Here is a 23,978-nt window from a genome sequence, read left to right on the forward strand (position 1 = left end):
ATTTTATATCAAATGATTTTTCTGCATCTATTGAAATCATATGATTTTTATCTTTAAGTCTAAGATGTGATGAATTACGTTTATTGATTTATGTATGTTGAACCAACCTTGCATCCTGGGATGAACCCCATTGGAACATGCGATTTGCCTGAATTTTATTGAGAATTTTTGCAACTATGTTCATCAAGGATATTGGTTGGAAGTTTTCTTTCCTTGATGTGTCTTTGTCTGATTTTGGTATCAGGTTGATGCTAGCCTCATAGAATGAGTTTGGAAGGGTTCCCTCCTTTTCTGTTTCATGGGATAATTTGAGGAGTATTGGTATTAATTCTTCTTTGAAGGTCTTGTAGAACTCAGCTGAGATTCTGACTGGTCCCAGACTTTTCTTAGTTGTTAGGCTTTTTTAAAAAAAATATTTTTTAGTGTTTACAGATCTTTATTTTATTCATTTATTTATATGCAGTACTGAGAATTGAACATGTGAGGCAAGCACTCTACCACTGAGCCACAACCCCAGCCCAGTTGGTAGGCTTTTGATACTGTCTTCTATTTCATTGCTTGAAACTGATCTATTTAAGTTGTGTATGTTCTCCCTATTCAGGATGGCCAGATCATATTTTCAAAAAATTTGTTAGTGTCTTCAATATTTTCTATTTTATTGGAGTATAAATTTTCAGAATAGTATCTACTTATCTTCTGTATTTCAACAGTATCTGTTGTGATATTTCCATTTTCCTCACAAATTTTAGTAATTTGAGTTTTCTCTTTCTTTTCGTTAGAATGACTAAGGGGTTGTCAATTTTATTCATTTTTTCAAAGAAAAAAGCTTTTTATTTTGTCATTTTTTTCAATTGTTTCAATTTCATTGATTTCAGCCCTGATTTTAATTATTTCCTGTCTTCTACTGCTTTTAGTGTTTATTTGATCTTCTTTTTCTGGTGCCTTGAGCTGTAATGTCAAGTCATTTAAATGTTGACTTTTTCTTTTTTAATGAATGAGCTTAGTGAAATGAACTTTCCTCTTAGCACTGCCTTTATAGTCAAAGATTAGTCTTGGAAAGATCTGGAAGTTGTAAGTAATGTATGTAAACAGGTGGCTCAAAACCCTTTGACAATTTCTGCTACAATGCCGTATCCTTCTCTCAATCTATACCTATGGTCTCATGGATGTTCCTTATGATCAATTCACTGTGGAAGAAAAAATTTGAGCCACACTTATATTTCTCTATATATTGGCACCCATAAGAAAGCACTACAACCTTGCTTGGAGATGACCCTGAAGGATAGAAGTGAAGGTAAAACCTCCCAGTGAGCAGCACTTCAAGCACTACATCTAGTTTTTCACTTTGCAGTCAGAGATAACAAGATGTGCAGATTTGTATTGATTCATTTGTATTTGCTAACAAATTGGATTAACAGTTAGGGACTTGGAAGAAACAGGAGTGTTAAGATTCGACACAAGGAAATCTGGAAAATAGAAGGATAAAGATCTCAGAGAGGGCATAGGCAGTGAAATTTTTTGTATCCAAAGGAATACTTACCAAAGGAATCCACTACAGAGAATGCTGTTAATAGTAAAACACACAAAGTGATATGCTCTAAGGATATCAGTCAGCCTCTTTTCCTAGTCACTTAGCACTTGCTCAGTGGGCTGATGTTGGCAAAGATAGAGCTTGAGCTAAAAAATATGGGCTTCTCCTTACCAAAGCTGATCTTACTGCGCAGTGTATAATCTGTTAATAGCAAAGACCAATGGAACTCATAATAGGGATACAAATCAGTTACTTGGTAACATGTTGATTATATTGGATCACTTCCATTATGGAAGGGGCAAGGATTTATACTCACAGGAGTAGACATGAATTCTGGATTTGCCTTCTGCCTGTAATGCTTCTGCTTGCTCCACCATCCGTGAAAGTCCTTAAATCATCATCACAGTATTCCATACTTTGATCAAGGAACTCATTGCACAGTGAAGGATGTATAGGATTAGTCTTATGTCCATGTAATTATCTGGTTTTACCACAGATAAAGATGCTAACAGAAAGTCAAATGGCTTACTGAAGACTAATTTACCACCACTTGGGAAATAATACCCCAAAAGACTGGGGTTCTGTCTTTATAGGCTTCAGTATAAGCTTTGAATGATAAGCTACTATATGGTGCTATGTACCTCACTGCCAGAATACATGGATCTGGACATTCAGTGGTTCTTCTATTATATCTAGTAACCAACTTGTATAATTTTGTTTCACATTGTAGAAACTCTGAGTGGTGATGATTTATAGCCTAAGTTCCCAAGCGCCAGAGGAATGCTTCTACCAGATGACATAAGAATGGTTCCACTGAATTGAAAGATGAGACTGCCATCTGGCCATAGTGAGCTCCTTATGCCACTAAACCAACAGGAAGAGAAAGCGGTTATTACAGTTCTGGCTACAGTGATGTATCAGGGGAAACTGAGTAATTGCTATACAAAGAAGGCAAAGAGTACTATGTCTGAAACTTAGGGGATCTTTTGGGATGCCTGTTAGTCCTTCCATGATCAATGGTAAAGATGGAAAATGATAGCAACCATGAATAAAAGGTAGAGTTATTAAGATTTCAGATGCTTCAGTAATAAAGGTTTGGGTCTCCCCACCAGCTAAATAATGTTAAGAACGTGAAGTTCTGGCTATGGACAAAGAAACTACAGAATAGGTACTGTAAGAAAGAGGTTATTGATATCAACTACAGCTTTATGACCAACTACAGAAACAAGGAGCAGAGCAACGTTGTATAAATGTTTATACACACACACACACACACACATACACACATATATGTATGTGTGTGTATATATGTATATGGTATATATATACACACATACTTAGTGTGTATGTGTGTGTATATATATATATACACACACATGCACTATTTAGTTTTTTCCTTAATATTTCATAACATTCGTTAGAAGTTAGCTTCACAATTTATTCTTTTTTCTTGTAGTACTAAGGATTGAACCCAGTGATACTCTGAGCTATATCCTCAGCCCTTTTTATTTTTTATTTTGAGACAAGATCTCACTAAATTGTGGAGGATGGCTTCTAACTTGTGATCCTTCCACCTCAGTCTCCTGAGGGTCACTGGGATTATAAGTATGCACCACTGCACCCAGTTTTATAATTATTCTTTTTTTTAATTTTTAATTTTTTAAAGATGTTGATAGACATTTATTTCATTCATTTATTTATGTGGCACTGAGAATTGAACCCAGTGCCTCACACATGCTAGGCAAGCACTCTACCACTGAGCCACAACCCCAACCTACAATTATTCTCAATGCAATAGAATATTCAGTAAGATTCTGACTAAATTTGACAGTAATTACTGCAGTAATCAATGGATATAAAGACTGCTGGGACTATATGTCTTCTCTATTTGAGGAACATGTGAGAACTTCTTCACTTGAACCAAGGGTAACTGCATCTCTGGCTAAAAACATAACGTTGGTTCTGTGAATGTACTGAAGATCAAATGTGTGTAGAAAGGAGCATGTGGATGCTGATTAGCCAAAAGGGCAGACTGTGCCAGTAACTAATTTATTGATGCTCAGTTCCAATTTTACTATTTGGACCTCATGGACTGTTTTGCTTTTGCCTGCTGACTGATACTAAATTTGGCCAGTAGAGGGTGCTAGAGAGACACTATAAAGTCCAAACTGGAGAAGGTGACTCCCTCCTATTTCTGTGCTGCTTTACATACATTGCCAGGATACTGGTGTGTAGGAAGCCTGCTAGCAATATTCACAGTGGAATCTTCATTTGAGTTCTCCAGAAAGTTTCTCCACCATGACAGTAACGGTCCTAAGGACTCAGTTACAATTTGCAGCCTCCAGCAAGATTCTCCACCAACACAGCAGAGTCCTCACAGTTCAGTGGCCTTTGCCCTATGTTAAACTCTTCACCAACCAAGTGGTCCTGCCCATTCAGCTCTGGTCTGTACCCCCGGCAGGCTTCTTCACCATAGACAGACTGAGCCTTCTGGTGACGGCCACACCCTTTCCAAAAAGGTCTGAATATTCTTTAAATTCTTTGTTTGCTCTTCCTCAGCCTAAAGGTAGAAGTTGCTTTCTATGAGAGCTACCTCTACAGCCTTTTTACAGTAGTTACCACCTTTTATTAGTTAATAATACTTTTTTAAAAATAAATTTACCCTTTGAAATGAGTAGTGTAGTTTCTGTCTTCTAACTAGGCAGAAACTTTTCTAATCTCTAAAGTGTGATTGTACATATGGAGGGGAAAAAAGGCTAGGGGAAGACCGGAAAATTCACCAAGAGAGCAAAAAGAAGAAGCAGAGCCAGCAAAGGGAATAAGTTAGGAGCCAGTGAAATAGACGGGGAAACAAAGGTATGCATGAGTTCCAGAGAAAAATGAAAGAAGAAATGATCGCTTATATCAGAAACTGCTATGAGGTTAAGTAAGGTGAAGACCAACCAAGAGACTGGCAGGAAGTTCAATAGACAAATAGAGATAAAAGCCTAAGTGGAGTGGCTTGTGGAACAACTATTTTGAAGAGTTCTGCTTCAAAGGAGAAGCAGAGAAACAGAATAATACTGATATCAATCATCACAGTTGCATGTTTTATTCAATTCTTATTCTGCTGGTTGGGTGCGGATAAAGAACAGGTAGAAAGTTGAGTTAAAGCAAGATTAGCATAGCAGGTATTCTTTTATAGCTGAGCTCATTAAAAAATAAGGAAAATTCCCCAGGGATGAAAAATAGAAGGGCATCAGGAATGGTGGTACATGCCTATAATCCCAGCTACTTGGGAGGCTGAGACCAGAGGATTACAAGTCTGAGGTCAGCTTGGGCAGCTTAGTGAGACCCTATCCCAAACTAAAAGAAAAAGGGCTAGGGATGTAGATCAGCACTACAATCCTCTTGCAAGTTCTAGGGAAGAATCCTTCCTTGACTCTCTATAGCTTCTGGTGGTTCCCAACAATACTTGGTATGCCTTGGCTTACAGACACATTATTCCAGTCTGTGAGTCTATCACCATACTGTGTTTCTCATATGTATCTATATGACTATGTCTTCACAGTCATTAACTGTAATGGCCATTCTAATCTTATGTGACCTCATCTTAACTTGATTATATCTAAGGAAACCCTATTTACAAATAAGGTCAACTATTGGGAGTTAGGACTTCAACCTAACTTATTCAGGGACATAATTCAACTCACAACAAATGCAACAGCAAAGAGCTATAATTTCCTTCTATAAATCATAAATCTAAATACGATGAAAAATCAAACTGCATTCTTTTAAATAAACATTGCTTTGCTATCAAGAAAAGGGCTATAGTCCCCACATAAAAAGGTTATTTAAAAAGATATTCTCAAAGCTATCAAATAAGAGATGGTATTATTTGATGACAAAAAATGTCAGAGGATGCAGTGCTGTGGTACACCCTTGTGGTCCCACTTACCCCAGAGGCTGAGATAGGAGGAGAGGCAAGACTGGGCAACATAGCAAAATTTCATCTCAAAAACAGGGGTTTCTTTAAAAAAGAAAGAAAAAGCCAGGGGAAATTTAGAATGGAATATATTTATCATTATACTGTACTCAAACAAATATATAATGTACTCAGCAAGCACCTTTTAGATATCTGAGGAAATTTACACAAAATTAATTACTTTTGCAACTCTATGACAATGTCATTAACAAATATCTTCCAAATTCTCTAGTTTATTGAAGTATAAATTTTCAAATTAGTTTCTAATGATTCTCTGGATTTTTTTTTCTGTGGTAGTATCTCCTTTTTCAACTCTTAATTTTATTGATTTGGGTTTTCTCTCGCTTTTGTTTAGTTAAGGATTTATCAATCTTTTTTTTTTTTTTTGTACTGGGGATCGAACTTAGAGGCACTCAACCACTGAGTCACATCCCTCACCCTGCTTTGTATTTTATTTATATACAGTCTCATTGAGTTGCCTAGCACTTGCTTTTTTTTCTTTTTCTTTTATTTATTTTTCATGTATTTAATGTGTTTTGTTAAATTTTTATTTATTTTTTATTTATATATGACAGCGGAATGCATTACAATTCTTATTACACATATAGAGAATAATTTTTAATATCTCTGGTTATAAACACAGTATATGTACTGTGTCTTCATACCTATACTTTGGATAATAATGATCATCACATTCCACCATCATTAATAACCCCATGCCCCCCCTCTTCCCCTCCAACCCCTCTGCCCTATCTAGAGTTCATCTATTCCTCCCATGCTCCTGCTCCCTATCCCACTATGAATCAGCCTCCTTTTGTCAAAGAAAACATTCAGCATTTTTTTGGGGGGATTGGCTAACTTCACTTAGCATTATCTTCTCCAACACCATCCATTTACCTGCAAATGCAATGCTTTCATTCTATTGCTGAGTAAAATTCCATTGTGTATATATGCCACATTTTTTTTTATCCATTCATCCACTGAATGGCATCTAGGTTGGCTGGACAGTTTAGCTATTGTGAATTGTGCTGCTATAAACATTTATGTGGCTGTGTCCCTGAAGAATGTTGTTTTTAAGTCCTTTGGGTATAGATGAGGAAAGGGATAGCTGGGTCAAATGGTAGTTCCATTCCCAATATTCCAAGAAATCTCCATACTGCTTTCCATATTGGCCGCACCATTTTTCAGTCCCACCAGCAGTGTATGAATGTACCTTCTTGCCACCACTTATTGTTGTTTGTCTTCATAATAGCTGCCATTCTGACTGGAGTGAGATGAAATCTTAGAGTGGTTTTGATTTGCATTTCTCTAATTGCTAGCGATGATAAACATTTTTTCATGTATTTGTTGACTGATTGTACATCATCTTCTGAGAAATGTCTCTTCAGGTCCTTGGCCCATTTACTGATTGGGTTATTTGTTTTTTTGGTGTTTAACTTTTTGAGTTCTTTATATACCCTAGAGATTAGTGCTCTATCTGATGTGTGAGGGGTAAAGATTTGCTCCCAAGGGCTGGGGATGTGGCTCAAGCGGTAACGCGCTCGCCTGGCATGCGTGCGGCCCGGGTTTGATCCTCAGCACCACATACAAACAAAGATGTTGTGTCCGCCAAAAACTAAAATAAATAAATAAATATTAGGAAAAAAATAAAAAAAAAAAAGATTTGCTCCCAAGATGTAGGCTCTCTATTCACCTCACAGATCATTACTTTTGCTGAGAAGAAATTTTTAGTTTGAGTCCCATTTATTGATTCTTCATTTTAATTCTTGTGCTATCTGAGTCTTATTTAGGAAGCTGGGGCCTAATCCCACATGATGGAGATTAGGGCCTACTTTTTCTTCTATTAGATGCAGGGTCCCTGGTTTTATTCCTAAGTCCTTGATCCATTTTGAGTTGAGTTTTATGCATGGTGAGAGATAGGGGTTTAATTTCATTTTGTTGCATATGGATTTCCAGTTTTCCCAGCATCATTTGTTGAAGAGGCTCTTTTCTCCAATGCATGTTCTTGGCACCTTTGTCTAGTATAAGATAATTGTAGTTTTGTGGGTTAGTCTCTGTGTCCTATATTCCATACCATTGGTCTACCAGTCTGTTTTGGTGCCAATACCATGCCATTTTTGTTACTATTGCTCTGCAGTATAGTTTGAGGTCTGGTATAGTGATGCCACCTGCTTCATTCTTCCTGCTAAGGATTGCTTTAGCTGGGTCTCTTATTTTTCCTGATGAATTTCATGATTACTTTCTTTATTTCTATGAGGAATGTCATTGGGATTTTGACCGGAATTGCATTAAATCTGAATAGTGCTTTTGGAAGTATAGTCATTTTGATAATATTAATTCTTCCTATCCAAGAGAAAAGTAGATCTTTCCATCTTCTAGGGTCTTCTTTGATTTCTTTCTTTAGGGTTCTGTAATTTTCATTATATAGATCTTTCACTTTTTTCATTAAGTTGATTCCCAAGTATTTTTTTTTTTTTTTGAGGCTATTGAAAATGGGGTGGTTTTCCTCCTTTCCCTTTCTGTAGATTTGTCACTGATATACAAAAATGTCTTTGATTTATGGGGTTGATTTTATATTCTGCTACTTTGCTGAATTCATTTACTAGTTCTAGAAGTTTTCTGGTGGAACTTTTAGGGTCTTCTAGGTATAGAATCATATCATCAGCAAATAGTGCCAATTTGAGTTCTTCTTTTCCTATGTGTAGCCCTTTAATTTCTTTCATGTGTCTAATTGCTTTGGCCAGTGTTTCAAGAATTATGTTAAATAGAAGTGGTGAAAGAGGGCATCTCTGTCTTGTTCCAGTTTTAGAGGGAATGCCTTCAGTTTTTCTCCATTTAGAGTGATGCTGGCCTGGGGTTTAGCATAGATAGCCTTTATGATGTTGAGATATGTTCCTGTTATCCCTAGTTTTTCCAGTGTTTTGAACTTAAAGGGGTACTGTATTTTGTCAAATGCTTTTTCTGAGTCTATTGAGATGATCATATGATTCTTATCTTTAAGTCTATTGATATGATGGATTACATTTATTGATTTCTGCATGTTGAACCACCTTGCATCCCTGGGATGAATCCCACTTGATCGTGGTGCACTATCTTTTTGATATGTTTTTGTATTCAATTTGCCAGAATTTTATTGAGAATTTTTGCATCTATGTTCATTAGAGATATTGGTCTGAAGTTTTCTTTTTTTTGATGTGTCTTTGCCTGGTTTTGGAATCAGAGTGATACTGGCCTCACAGAATGAGTTTGGAAGTGCTGCCTCTTTTTCTATTTCCTGAAACAAATTTGAGAATATCGGTATTAGTTCTTTAAAGGTCTTGTAGAACTCGGCCATGTATCTGTCCAGTCCTGGGCTTTCCATGGTTGGTAGACTTTTGTTGGTGTCTGCTATTCCATCACTTGAAATTGATCTGTTTAAATTGTGTATATCATCCTGATTCAATCTGGGCAAATTATATGACTCTAGATATTTGTTGATGCCTTTGATATTTTCTATTTTATTGGAGTACAAGTTTTTAAAATAATTTCTAATTATCTTCTGTATTTCTGTAGTGTCTGTTGTGATATTTCCTTTTTTATCACATATGTTAGTGATTTGAGTTTTCTCTCTCCTTCTTTTCATTAGCATGGCTAAGGGTCTGTCAATTTTATTTATTTTTTCAAAGAACCAACTTTTTGTTCTGTCAGTTTTTTCAATTGTTTCAATTTCATTGATTTCAGCTCTGATTTAAAAAAAATAAATAAATGACAGGGCTGGGAATGTGGCTCAAGTGGTAGTGCGCTTGCCTAGAATGCGTGGGGCACTGGGTTTGATTCTCAGAACCGCATAAAGACAAAATACTGTGTCCACCTAAAACTAAAAAATAAATATTAAAAAAATTAATGACAGTGGAATGCATTACAAATCTTATTACACATATATAGCACATTTTTTCATATCTATGGTTATATATAAAGTATATTGACACCAATTCATGTCTTCATACATGTACTTTGGATAATGATGTCTATCACATTCCACCATCCTTATTATTCCCTGTCTTCTGCTGCTTTTGTTTTTGATTTGTTCTTCTTCTTCTAGGGCTTTGAGATGTAGTGTTAAGTCATTTATTTGTTGACTTTTTCTTCTTTTAAGGCATGAACTCCATGCAATGAACTTTCCTCTTAGAACTGCTTTCATAATGTCCCAGAGATTTTGATATGTTGTATCTGTGTTCTCATTCACCTCTAATATTTTTTAATCTCCTCCTTGATGTTTTCTGTAATCTATTGTTCATTCAGCAGCATATTATTTAGTCTCCAGGTGTTGGAGTAGATTTTATTTTTTATTTTATCATTGATTTCTAATTTCATTCCATTATGATCTGATAGAATGCAGGGTAGTATTTCTACTTTTTTATATTTGCTAAGAGATGCTTTGTGGCAGGTATTTGGTCTATTTTAGACAAGGATCCATGTGCTGCTAAGAAGAAAGTATATTCTCTCATTGAAGAATGGAAATATTCTATATATGTCAGTTAAGTCTAAATTACTGATTGTATTATTGAGTTCTATAGTTTCTTTGTTCAGCTTTTGTTCGGAAGATCTATCTAGTAATGAAAGAGGTATGTTAAAGTCACTCAAAATTATTGGGTTGTGGTCTATTTGACTCTTGAACTTGAAAAGAGTTTGTTTGATGAACATAGTTGCTCCATTGTTTGGGGCATATATATTTATAATTGTTAAGCCTTGTTGATGTATGGTTTCCTTGAGCAGTGTGTAGTGTCCTTCTTTATCCTTTTTGATTGACTTTACTTTGAAGTCTACTTTATTTGATTTGAGGGTGGACATCCCTGCTTGCTTCCACAGTCCATATAAATGGTATGGTTTTTCCCAACCCTTCACCTTCAGTCTGTGAATGTCTGTTTCTATGAGACGAGTCTCTTGGAGGTAACATATTGTTGGGTCTTTTTGTTGTTGTTGTTGTTCAATCTGCTAGTCTATGTCTTGATTGGTGAGTTTAGGCCATTAACATTCAGGGTTATTATTGAGACATGATTTGTATTCCCAGCCATTTTTGTTTATTTTTGGTATTTAACATGACTTGGTTTCTCCTCTGATTAGATATTCCTTTAGTATAATCTCTCCCTCTGCTGATTTTCATCATTGTTTTTCATTTCCTCTTCTTGAAATATTTTGCTGAGGATGTTCTGTAGTGCAGGCTTTCTTGCTGTAAATTCTTTTAACTTTTATTTATTATGGAAGGTTTTTTATTTCATCATCAAATCTAAAGCTTAGTTTTGCTGGTTATAAGATTCTTGGTTAGCATCCATTTTCTTTCAGAGCTTAGTATATGTTGTTCCAAGATTTCCTGGCTTTGAGAGTCTGGGTTGAAAAATCTGCTGAGACACAAATTGGTCTCCTCCTATATGTGATCTGATTCTTCTCTCTTGTGGTTTTTAAGATTCTATCCTTATTCTGTATGCTAGACATTTTCATTATAATGTGCCTTGGTGTAGATCTATTGTAATTTTATACATTTGGTGTGCTATAAGCCTCTTGTATTTGGTTTTCCAATTCGTTCTTCATGCTTGGGAAATTTTCTGATATTATCTCATTGAAGAGATTGTGCATTCCTTTGGTTTGAAACTCTGTGCCTTCCTCTGTCCCAGTGACTCTTAGATTTGGTCTTTTGATACTGTCCCATAATTCTTGGATGTTCTGTTCATGGTTTCTAACTTTCTTCACTGTGTGATCAACTTTATTTTCCAGGTTGACTTCAAAGTAAAGTCAATCAAAAAGGATAAAGAAGGACACTACATACTGCTCAAGGGAACCATGCACCAACAAGACTTTAACAATTATACATATATATGCCCCTTTGTGTTCATTATCTGATGTTCTTTCTTCCAAGTGATCTAGTCTGTTGGTTATGCTTTCTATTGAGTTTTTAAAATTTGATTTATTGTATCCTTCATTTCAAGGATTTCTGACTTTTTTCCCAGGGTCTCTCTCTCTCTCTTGAAGTAATCTTTTACTACCTGTATTTGCTCTCTTATCTCATTGTTGGAGTGATCAATTTTTGCCTATATTTGCTCGTTTAGGTCATTCTTTAATTCACAGATCATTTTAATTATGAACCTTCTGAACTCCTTCTCTGACATTTCATCAACTTCGCTGCTGTCCATAGGTTCTGTTATTATAGTGTCCTAATTTGTTTGGGGCACTTTCCTCCCTTGTTTTTTCATGTTGTCTATGTGTCTTCCTTTCTTGTAGTGTGGATATGAAATATTACAGTCTCTTCCCTATATTCTTGTAGTACCTGTGCAGATTGTCTGTATCTCACCTTGATGTTGGGCTTCCAGACCCTGCTTGTGTCCCTCAATGAATGCTACTGCATCCTGTGTCTGGGTCCTGTGTAAGTTGGAGTGGGTGGATCTTGGCTGCTGGGCTTGACCTCCCCTGGTAGTCTGCTGGTTGGAAGGGGCAAGGGGCCAAAGGCTAGGCTCTGGTGGTATCTGCCCCGCCAGGGGATGGGTGAACCAGGCCTACTGAGAGCCTGGATCCCGCATGGGCCAGTGTGGGTGGATCTCCTTGACTTTTTTCTTAAATATTTTTTTTTTTAGTTGTACTTGGACACAATACCTTTGTTTTATTACTTATTTTTATGTGGTGCTGAGGATCGATTCCAGGGCCTTGCACATGCTAGGCAAGCACTCTACCACTGAGCCACAACCCCAGACTTAGTGCCTCACTTTTGTTGAGGCTGGTTTTGAACTTTCAATCCTCCTGCCTCAGTCTCCTGAGATGCTGGGATTATAGGCATGCACCACTGCACACAGCTAGGATACAAGTTTTTAATGGGAACTATCCAATGTGTAATTATACACTAAAGTTACAAAAGTCTGGCAAATATTTTTCTTCACAGGCATTATAAACATTAAATCATGCATATTTACACTTTTGCTTATTTTAACTGGCTTCCATAAACTTGTTTGCCAGAAATTTTCCTAAGAACAGTCTATTTTAACCATAATGACTTATTTTTATAAAATGTTAACGCTCACAACTATGATACTTGTATATACATTTGCTAAAGAAAAGAGTATTTGCTTACTGATTCTTTCAGAAAGAATACAGAATCATGAATTTTGCCTTCAACTTAATTCAGAGATCTAGTCATAGAAGAAGCCACTAATACTAGCAGACAATTTTATTTTAGCATTGATATAATACATAAATCCAGATTCAGAAAACACAACAAATCTTAAGCTGAATAAATAAAAGTAAACCCATATACATGCACAATGTTATTTAACTATACCTATATAACAATTAAAGAAAGTGGCAGAAAGCAGAATGCTTTCAACCAAAAAAGTCAGAAGAAGTTCTATTAGTATTTAAGAATGAGAGTAAAATATCAAGATATGTTCAGACTAGTGGTATACCATGGGCAGGATGAGGATAAAAATTCACTCCATGTGCAATACATAGCCAATTGAGAAGTTAAACACAACAATAATAAATGTGAATAACCATCACTGTGTTTTGGACCATTCCCAGCAGCCTGCCCTTAGTATGTCTCTGGTTCAGATCAAGGAAACTGAGGGAATTTTTAACAAACCTTCATTAGAGAAACTCTAAGGATATATTTTAGGAGGAAGAAAACTATAAAGTAACAAGTCTGAGATGCAAGAAGAAAAGATGAACAAAGAAAGTATAGGTATAAATAAATCTAAATAAATAACGACTGCATAAAAGAATAATAATGCCAACTGAAGGTAGTTGTAGGAGGAAAAAAAACAACAGAGAATGAAACTGCTGGACATCAGTAATTAAAAAATGGGGGAGTAAAGTGACCAGAACTAGACTATTCTATAGATTGTGATATTCAGTTTTTGAACTGAGTGTACTTGTTAAATATTTAATAATAACTCTAAAAGAAGAGAATAAACAGTAAGTTTCAAGTCAATAGAAGGAAGTAAAAAGAAATTAACAGAATGAATTATAAATTCATGCTACCTAACTCCAATCTGGCCTTTACTATGGCTAGACAATCCTTTCCTTCATCTATTGGCTCTATCACATTTCTTACAGTAACTTGTTCCCAACATTTCCAGGGAAAGTCCTCCCGGTTATCTCCATTCTAGAAGATAACATTCTCTACCACTCAAAAGAATTTCAGAGCTCTCTGTAAATCTCCATCTGCCCTAGGTTAATAACAACTTTTTTACCAACAACTGACCCATTTCTCTCTATATACTACCAGTTTCATCTGCCTCTTACAAATATACTCAGTTTTGTTTTATCCTCAAACAGCCTTCCCTTACCTCTGCTACCTCTTTTAAAGTGAAGGCCTTCTTTCTTAGTTTCCAGTTCTAAATTACATATAATCCATAATTGCAAGGGGGAGAAAAACTTAATTTCCATTTACTTCCTATATTCTGTCTTCTAACGTGTCATTGAAAAATTAGCTGGGTTTAGGTATGATCATAGAAGGTTCCATAATGCAAAGAATGGGCATAATTAATTTTCTTTATGCACACCATGAGTAAGTAGACACTGAATAAATATTTTAAAAATTTTCATGTACCTAACTATCACTTTTTTTATATTTATAAAGGTTAGAAAATGGCTATAACTTAATCTATGTTCAAGTCTGAGAGCCTCTTACCCTTTTTCAGTTTCCGGACAGCCAACATACAATGACTAGGAGAGAGATCCCATATTCTTAAGGTTTTATCATCACTTACAGTAGCACAGATCGGCAGATAAGGATGTGTAGCCAAACCCCATACCTCTCCTTCCATGTGTCCCTATAAAGAAAACAGTATCAATTTAACCTAAAAATATATGCATGACAGGAGCTCTACACACCTGGTTACCAGTAAAACTGATATTAAAAAATTAAAAACCCAACCATTTAAAGTTTGGAAATGGTTTTGAGGAGATACAACAAATGAAGAAACATTTATTCATAAAAAATCTGCTAAAATTTGGTAAGAACAGTGAGAATCTATGGTATTTAAACTGAGATCCAGTGCTTTGTCCCTCCTCCCAAAACTTCATGCTGGACTGATACAAACAAGAACACCTGGCTGTCTCCACCGTTCCCAGCAGAAAAGCTGTCTACCCAGTGAGGGTACCAAGTCAGGCATTCCTTATCTTGTCTAAGCTGTCAGTTGTGGAGGCTGAATTCCTGGTGAGCAGACTGACAGGCAGAAGTTCCCTTCTCCCCAGCCCCTACTCCATATGGAAACTCCACCACTGGTGTCCTAGTGGAAACCCAAGAAAACCTAAGAAGACCTTAGACTATTGCCCTTTCTCTCTTTACCAAACACTCAGCCTTAAAGCCTGTCTTATTCTCAATTCAAGAGCCCTGACTCAGATATTTTCCCTGAAGGGAGAAGCAAGTCAAAACAAACAAACAAACAAAAACAAAACAAAACAAAGTAAAACAAACGAATTTAAAAAAAAACAAAACTCCTAATCTCAAAAGAATTGACTTTATTTATAGCAAAGCAGAGAAAAGTTAATGACTAGGAATTCTCTCAAAAACAGTGGAGGGATGGAAGTGTCAGTGTATGCCTGTGATCCCAGCTACGCAGGAAGCTAAGTCAGGAGGAATTGCAAGTTCAAGCTTGGGTAACTTACTGTAAACCTGTCTCAAAATAAAAAGGAATGGGGATGTAGCAAAATGGTAGAGCAATTGACTAGCATGTTAGGCCCTGGGTTCAATTTCTAGTAAAACAACAACAAACCACCACCAACAAAAAAACCCACAAAAAAACTGTGGAGGTTGTGATGAAAAGTAAACAGAAGGAGATTTATAGAATCATATGACATATGAATCTAAACTAGAGACCACCTAGTTTGTCCAAAGGAACCAGAGAACTCTCAGAAGTAGCTAGGAGGATCTTTGTTGAAGTCACTACAAACCTAGGGAAATGCTCCTTTAAAGGAGTCAAATTTGATTGGTTTAGTCTGTGGAACAATTTATACTTCAAGAAAGTATTGAAAAGAATAGAGCAGTCAGTCAGTAATTAAAGGAATTTAACAGTTAAGTGTGGTCAAGGCAAGAGACAAAGTACAGGTAATACTTCCCACATGATTTTATAAAGCCATTTCACTCTGATACCAAAACCAAACATCACAAGAAATCTACCAAGACATCACAAGAAATCTACAGACTAATATCCCTTAAAAAGGTGGATTCTAAAACCCTCTACAAAATCCTAGCAAACTGAATTAAACATATGGAAAGATTTTTATACAACTAAGAATGCAAGATTGCCAAATTCAAAAATCAGTTAAGATAATATGTCACATTAATAGAACCAAGGACAAAAACCATATGATCATCTGAGTATACATGGAAAAAGTGTAAGATAAATCCCTCCCTACCAATGTTTAGAAAAAACTAGGAATAAGAAGGTTTCTCAACCGAGTAAAGAGAATCTATGAAAAAGCCGTGGTTACATTATACTTAATGGTGGAAAGCTGAATTCTTTTTCTCTAAGATTAGGAACGAGACAAAGGTGTCTTTTCTAACCACTTAAACATTATACTGAAAGCTTTAGCCAGGACAATAGGGCAAGAAAAAGAAATAAAAGCCAATCAGATTGAATACAAGGAAATAAAACTATCTCTACTTACAGATGACATGATCTTATATATAGAAAATCCTAAATAATCTACTTATTAAACTATTATAATAAATGAAGTCAACAAATTTATTGGATATAAGGTCCTATTATAGGCTATATTATAGGCTATGTACGAAATCAACTGTATTTCTCTACACTAGTAATGAACAATCTGAAAACAAAATTAAAAAGAACTGTATAATGGTATTCCAAATAATAAAATACTTAGAAATAAATTGAACAAAATAGGTATAAGACTTGTATACTGCAAATCACAAAACCCTTCTGAAAAAAGAAAAGATCTAAATAAATAGAGAGCTATCCCATATTCATAGGTAGGAAGACTTAATCCTGTTAGGATGAATCCCTAAACTGATCTACAGACAGTGCTGCTACAATCGTCATATTTTTTTTTTAACTATTTAACATTTACATTAGGTATAAACATTCCCACATTTTTAATTACTATAGTTTTATATTATCTTTTTTATTTTTCCTGGAGAATTTCTCAAAGATTTCTTGATCTTCTTTTCTCCTCTAGATGATCTTAAAAAATCTTTCTAGAATTTGTGAAAAATCTCATTAAAGTTTGAATTGTAATCATATTGAATCATATTGAATCTATCATTTATTTTTTCTTGGATAGTTTAACTACAAAATTCTGGGTTACTATGTAGCTGTTTTATATGAACAGCATGTTTTTTTTAAATATTTATTTTTTAGTTTTTAGGTGGACACAATATCTTTATTCTATTTTTATGTGGTGCTAAGGATTGAATCCAGTGCCCTATGCATGCTAGGCAAACACTCTACTATTGAGCCACAACCCCAGCCCTGAACAGCATGTTTTATGTCATATTTTCAAACTTGTTATTGCTGCTACATAAATACTATTGATTTTTATATGCTGATTTTGTATCTAAACATTATTTCCAACAATTTTTCAGTTTATTCTTGATATACAAATTTGTTGTATCTAAAAATACCACTGTTGTCCATTTATTTCTAGCACTTACACTTTTATTGATTTGTTTTACTGAATTGGCTAAGGTTTTACCCATATTGGACAAAAATGGTAATGTGGCATCTTCCCTTGTTCCTGATTTCAAAATAAAAAGACAATGAAATCTTAAATTTATAATAAATACCCCAAATAATGAAATTGGGTGGGTGTATAGCTTAGTGGTTAGAGCACATGCTCAGCATGTGTCAGGCCCTGAGTTTAATTCCCAGCCTCCCCGCCCCCAACAATGTATTAAAAACAATTTTAAATCCCAGTGGCTTGAGAGGTCAAGACAGGAGGATCTTGAGTTCAAAGCTTGCCTCAGCAATGGCGAGGCACTAAGCAATTCAGCAACACCCTGTCTCTAAATAAAATACAAAATAGGGCTGGGGATGTGGTTCAGTGGTTGAGTGCCGCTGAGATCAATCCCCAGTACCAAACAAAAACAAAAACAAAAAAATTTTAATTGGGAGGTCATTTAGGCTGGGATAGCTTCAGTGCTTTAGGTGCCTATGTAAGATAACCAAAGCCCCATGTACAAAATAAAGTGAAACTAGATTCTTTACCAATCAGAAACAGCCAACTAATCTCTAATTAAGGTTTTCCCACTCTAACCAATCAACTAGATCTTTGTTGTCCACATTGTCTGTAAAAGCTCGCTGCCTGTGCTCCTGCAGCAGATTCTGCTGAACCTCTTCTGGTTTCAGATGCTGTCCAATTCACGAATATTTTAATGTTCAAATACACTCTGCTAATTTTATTTTGCCTAAAGTATTTCTCTTAATAAATATCATTTAGTACTTAATTTTTTTTATAATTATGAAACTGTGGTTTTTTAAAATTCCATCTCTGAATTCATCCATCAGAGGGTACTTGTGCTAATATTTCCTAAGATATCATAAACATATTAAACACAGAAAAATGAGTGTATAACCGTATGATAAAATTTTATTGCTAAAAACATTTATTATAACTCCATTTTTAATTTCAAAGGCATTTATAAACTGAAATTGAGTAAGATAGCATTAATTTAATGTTTTATCATTTGCATATTTATTCTTTAATGTCATATTAATAATATAATAAAGCATTAAAGAATGTGCAGTGTTCTCATCTATGTGTACTTTTTGCTGTCTTAACAAGAGTGAAGTGGAGGTTAGAAGAGAGATAAGTGAGTATTAAGAAAGAAAATAATTCTTTTTCAGAGTAAAAGGCAAACCAAAGTTTGATTACTATATAGAATTGCATAATTACAGTTTTTCATCAGGATAGAGCCAACCTCACTATGTTTTACAGTGTTGATCTATTTCCCTCCTTACTTTTCAGAAAAATATAATACACTAAAGAAATGTACATGTAAAAACCTTACATGCCACTCTATGGAAATGTTAAGGGCCATATGGCCAACAGCTATTGCTGGTATGTTTATATTTCTACTACACAGATTTTTATATTTCTGATTTTCTGTTTTATTATTGACATACTTTGACTAATAAATGTTTTCAGCAACAAAATTTTATCATACAGTTATACACTCATTTTTTTAAATATTTTTATTTATTTATTTTTAGCTATAGTTGATATGTGTATGTGGTGCTGAGGATAGAACCCAGAGCCTCCCATGTTCGAGGCGAGCGCTCTACCACTGAGCCGCAACCCCAGCCCTCATTTTTTTTAAGTTAGAAACTAACAATGACTCATCTACAGAGCTTCACAGAAAAATAACTGCCTTATGTTAAACAAACATATCTCAAATAGATAAAATTAAATCTGAAATAAATGTGCTGGGCTAAATTCTTAACAGCCAGTTTTTCTATTGGTTTATTTTGTGATAAGAATTAACTCAAAATATTGGCAATTATTCCATATGAGAATATGAATATTTATTTACTGATATTAGTGATAACCAAATTAAAATTTTTCTTTACATATTAACAAATATTTCCCTAATTAACATTATTTTTCACCACTGTCAACTTTTCTTATGTAATGAAAGAATAAATTCTATGTAAAGAGAAAAAAGCATATTAGTATTTCAAAGTACCTGGACCAGAAGTGTTACTGGGCCACTTTTATCCACTTCTAATATTTCACCATTCTTTGTGCCAACTAAAATATGACCATGGCCTAATGATATGGCACGTATAGATGGGTTATCTTCCAAGAGAAGACCTGAAATGTTAAAATGAGATGTTATTATATGTATGAAGTTATTAATAAAAGGACGTATTGTGACACTACTATTTTTTAAAATATTTATTTTTTTAGTTATAGGTGGACACAATATCTTTATTTTATTTTTATGTAGTGCTGAGGATCGAATCCAGTGCCTTAGGCATGGCAGGTAAGCACTCTACCACTGAGCCACAACCCCAGCTCGTGACAGTTATTTTGACAATGAACCCATACAAGGTTGATTTCTCCTGTATTTCAAGAATTCTAATAATGCACTGTAGTTCCTTCAATCGATTTATTAATTTCAAAAGAAGTACACAAATATAGTAGAATTTTATTGTTTTTGTTGTTGTTGTTTTAAGGTACTGGAGATTGAACTCAGTATTCCACATATGCTATGTCAGTGTTCTATCACTGAATTATACCCTAACCCCTGACAACTCTTTCTTTACTTCTGTGTTAGCCCTTCCTCATCAATCTCCTGCCCCTCTTAGAACACTTACACTATTCTGATTAGCAATTTTAATTCAATGTAAAATATATTCTTTTATGTCTACTGTGTCCTACACAGGCTTCAGTGATATATTAGTAAATATGACAAACCTAACTCCTCCCCTTTATAGCATACAGTGAGGAAAACAGACCCTGTGTTAGGAACATATTCAAAAAGGAGCATATAGCAAGGAATTTTCACCTTTTTGTGGGGAGGTGAGGATAGGGAAGTCATCCTAGAAGAACTAGTGTTTGAGATTTGAAAAATGAGAATGTAATTAGGAAATGGAGGAAGAGGGAAGAATAAATTCTAGGCAAAACTAATATGCCAAAAGTCTGGAGGCCAGACAGAGCGTGGCATAGTGCCTTAAAGGAAGAAGTGCATTGAAAGTAAAGGCAAAGGGAAGAAGGGCCTGTGAGGTAAAGTAGCAGGGTCAACAAAAAGCCATGATGAAAAAAAAAGCCAAGTCAGAAAACAAGTTCCTGGCTGATGATAAATATGATGCTCACATGGAAATTTCCTTTGAAAAATTAAAAATATTAAAAGTTAATATTGATAAAATTGTACTTGGCTAATATTTTATTACATGTATCTCAGAAAACATATTTTTGAAAGAATAGCAATGATTCTGGTATCAAGTAAGTCCCAATTAAATCTGATGCCCATTGAATAAAGAAGGAAAAATATATTCCATGTGGTCCACCTCAATAATCAAGTTAACTAATGAACAATTGATCTCTTTTTTTACAAATAAATTAAATCTCAAATCACCTTTGGATCCTGGGGCCAAAGCAGCTCTTTTTATAGCATAGGTCTTGAGACATCTTTCAAAAGAGTCATCCCAAAGAGCTACTATACCATCTTTTCCTCCAGTTACAAATCCCTATGAAAATAAAATATTCAAATTATTAAAGATTTAAATATTTTAAAAAATAATAACCTCCTTCATATTGGAAAACTCTAGAGGAAAGACTACAGACAAAAGTTACAGCTTGCAAATAACAGGAATTAGATAAGAATCCATAACAGCTTTTAAAGAATTGACATTAAATCTGTAAAAATACTTAAAATAATAAACATTCTACTATTAGTATAGGATACTAATAATACTAATACTAATTTGGAATTATGAGTTAGATCACCAATTTCAGAAAGTCGCATATATTCTCCTGGAGTCTTTTTAACTTCAGTCTTTACAAAGAAGGAATAATACTGGTATCCACCTGATAGGATATAATGATTATATGTAAAACAATTTTTGACAACTAGTAAGGGATTAATAAATATTAAGTTAAACATTTTTTCAAAATGTTGACCTATTTCAATCTGTGTTTATGAAGTTGAAGAAAGGAACAAACCAAGGTCAAAAGACCCTGTCCCACAGACTATAATTGGGTAGTCCAGCCAAGAAGAACAGCAGGGTTCCTATACTTCTGAAAATGCTCTATATGCCATGATCAGATTGTGTTTAATTTGAAATCTCTTTAAATTACTTACTTTTTCCAGTGCATGCATACTGAACACAGGCCCATCATGTGCTTTAACTGTTTTTACAAGGAAGACATCTCTCCAGATACACACATCTCCTGTGGATGTTCCAGAAAAAGCCATCTCTTCAGTCCATCCATACACTGCACACATCATTGTGTCATTTTTCCCCAATGTGCCTATGTAGCCTTTTCTTCCAATCAATCCTCCCCCTGGTTCATAAAAAATATTACAAAAGTACCACTTTCAAAATATACACAATTATAAAGTACAGTTTCTTTTCTACTATTGTTGTTTGAGTAGAAAGACATGTAACAGTAAGAAGAATTAAAAAGAGAAATATGGATCTCTTAATCAGCAATTCAGATACCACCTTGCATGGTGTATTTTAGGCCATAGTTTTTTTGATAAATAAGATATGGCCTAAGTCAGTATTAATAAGTCTTCAGCATTTTTGATAATATTTTACAAAATTTTTAGTATGACATATTTAAGAATACAAAAGATATTTTTTGTACCAACACAACAAACACCTGTATATCCTCTATCAAAATACAAAAATATACCAAACCAAGTGACATGTCATGCCAATCCTATATCCCTTCTTCACATACTACTATTCTGAATGTAAAGTTGATCATTCTCCTGTATTCCTTTATACATCTTATTATGTATTTATTAATTCTTGAGTCATGTGTCATATGATTTTTCACATTTCAAAATTTTCTATAAATATCATCTTGTATGTTTTCTTTTGCAACATGCTTTATTCACCAAGGATTTGTCAGTTTTATACAAGTTGATTTTTACTTCTAGAAAACATTTTCATAACTATGGATTTATTTCATTACACAAACATTCGTTTATTCATTTTTTATTAACAAGTATTTAAGTTGCTTCTCATTTTTGCTATTGAAAACAAATCTGCCTTAAACATTCTTATAAGGATCTCTTCTATACAATTGTAAGAGTAGCTCGAGGAATGAGTAGGAGTAGTCATAGAATAATGTGCAAAAGGAGCAATTTAAATAAGAGTAGCCCCAGCTCTTCTTTGTAAATTTTTCTCCCAGTTCAATATACCAACTTCCACTTCTAGTAACTGTGAAAAGAGTTCCTGTTGTTTCCCACATTTAGGAACACTAGGTATTGTCAAAAAATGGAATGTGAAATATCAAGTGAATTTTATTGTGGTCTTAATTTACATTTCTGTTAGCATAAATGAATTTGATCATATTTTCATATTTTTATTTGTTATTCATCACCTATTGATATCTTTTGTCCATTTTTTCCAATTGAACTCATTCATTCATTTATTTAAGACATACACATGCCATACACTGTTCAAGGCACTGGAAGTAGAGCTAAGAACAAAACAGACAACAAAATTCTCTGGTTTTGTGAACTTTATATGGACAGTTAATGAATATGACAATTAAGTAAAATGTACAATAAATTAGGTAATGATGGGTGCTTTGGAAAAAATGTAAGCCTAAAAAGGATATAAGAAATTTGAGGAGTCCATTGTAAGGGTGTGAAGGGAAAGCCTTATCATGATGGTGGTATCTGAATGTAGAATTGAAGGAGGTAGCAAGAGCAAGCTGAGTTAGAATAGTGTTTCAGGCAGAAGGAGCAGCAAGTGCAAAGGCCCCAAAGCAAGAATGTGACTAGAATCTTCAAGGATCAATCAGGAGAGAAATGAAGAGTAGCAAAGAAAGTAAGAGATTAAAGACAAGAATTATATGATCATTCAATAGATACTGAGAAAGCAGTTGACAAAATACAACACCTCTTCATGTTCAAAACACTAGAAAAACTAGAGACATACTTCAACATTGTAAAAGCTATCTATGCTAAGCCCCAGGCCAACATCATTCTAAATGGAGAAAAACTGAAAGTATTCCCCCTAAAAACTGGAACAAGACAGGGACGTCCTCTTTCACCACTTTTATTCAACATAGTCCTTATTGCTAGCTAGAGCAATAAGAAAGAAATTAAAGGAATATGCATAGGAAAAGAAGAACTCAGTCTACCACTATTTGCTGATGAAATGATTCTATATTTAGAAGATCCAAAAAATTCCACCAGAAAACTTCTAGAACTCATAAATGAATTCAGCAAAGTAGCAGGATATAAAATCAATACCCATAAATCATTTCTATACATGAATCCACTGCAAGAGAAATTAGAAAAACCACCCCATTCACAATAGCCTAAAAAAAAACCACCTTCAGAATCAACCAAACAAAAGAGGTGAAATACCTCTGCAATGAAAACTACAGAACACTAAAGAAAGAAATTGAAGACCTCAGAAGATGGAAAGATCTCCCATGCTCTTGGATAGGCAGAATTAATATAGTCAAAATGGCCATACTATCAAAACTGTTATATAGATTTAATGCAGTTACTATAAAAATCCCAATGACATTCTTTATAGACCTAGAAAAATCAATCATGAAATTCATTTGGAAAAATAAGAGAACGAGAATAGCCAAGGCAATCTTTAGCAAGAAGAGTGAAGCAGGAGGCATCACAGACCTTAAACTATATCACAGAGCAACAGTAACAAAAATGGCATGGTTTTGGTACCAAAACAGACATGTAGACCAGTGGTACAAAATAAAAGACACAGAGACCAACCCACATAAATATGACTATCTCATACTAGACAAAGGCATCAAAAACATACATTAGAGAACAGA

At 34.6% G+C, this 23,978-nt stretch overlaps 1 protein-coding gene across 1 annotated transcript in view; it reads right to left on the reverse strand.

Moving 5' to 3' along the window:
* The window catches only part of Eml5 (EMAP like 5), a 194,718-nt gene that overhangs the window by 62,604 nt on the left and 108,136 nt on the right, over nucleotides 1-23,978 (reverse strand). Inside the window, exons 21-24 of the mRNA XM_048799527.1 lie at nucleotides 21,289-21,491; nucleotides 20,563-20,674; nucleotides 19,168-19,295; nucleotides 14,149-14,290 (exon numbers count right to left, since the gene is read on the reverse strand). Coding sequence (XP_048655484.1) covers nucleotides 14,149-14,290; nucleotides 19,168-19,295; nucleotides 20,563-20,674; nucleotides 21,289-21,491 — 585 coding nt within the window. The remainder of the gene's footprint in view (nucleotides 1-14,148; nucleotides 14,291-19,167; nucleotides 19,296-20,562; nucleotides 20,675-21,288; nucleotides 21,492-23,978) is intronic.

Source organism: Marmota marmota, unplaced genomic scaffold, assembly GCF_001458135.2.
Source record: "Marmota marmota marmota unplaced genomic scaffold, marMar, whole genome shotgun sequence".
NCBI lineage: Eukaryota > Metazoa > Chordata > Mammalia > Rodentia > Sciuridae > Marmota > Marmota marmota.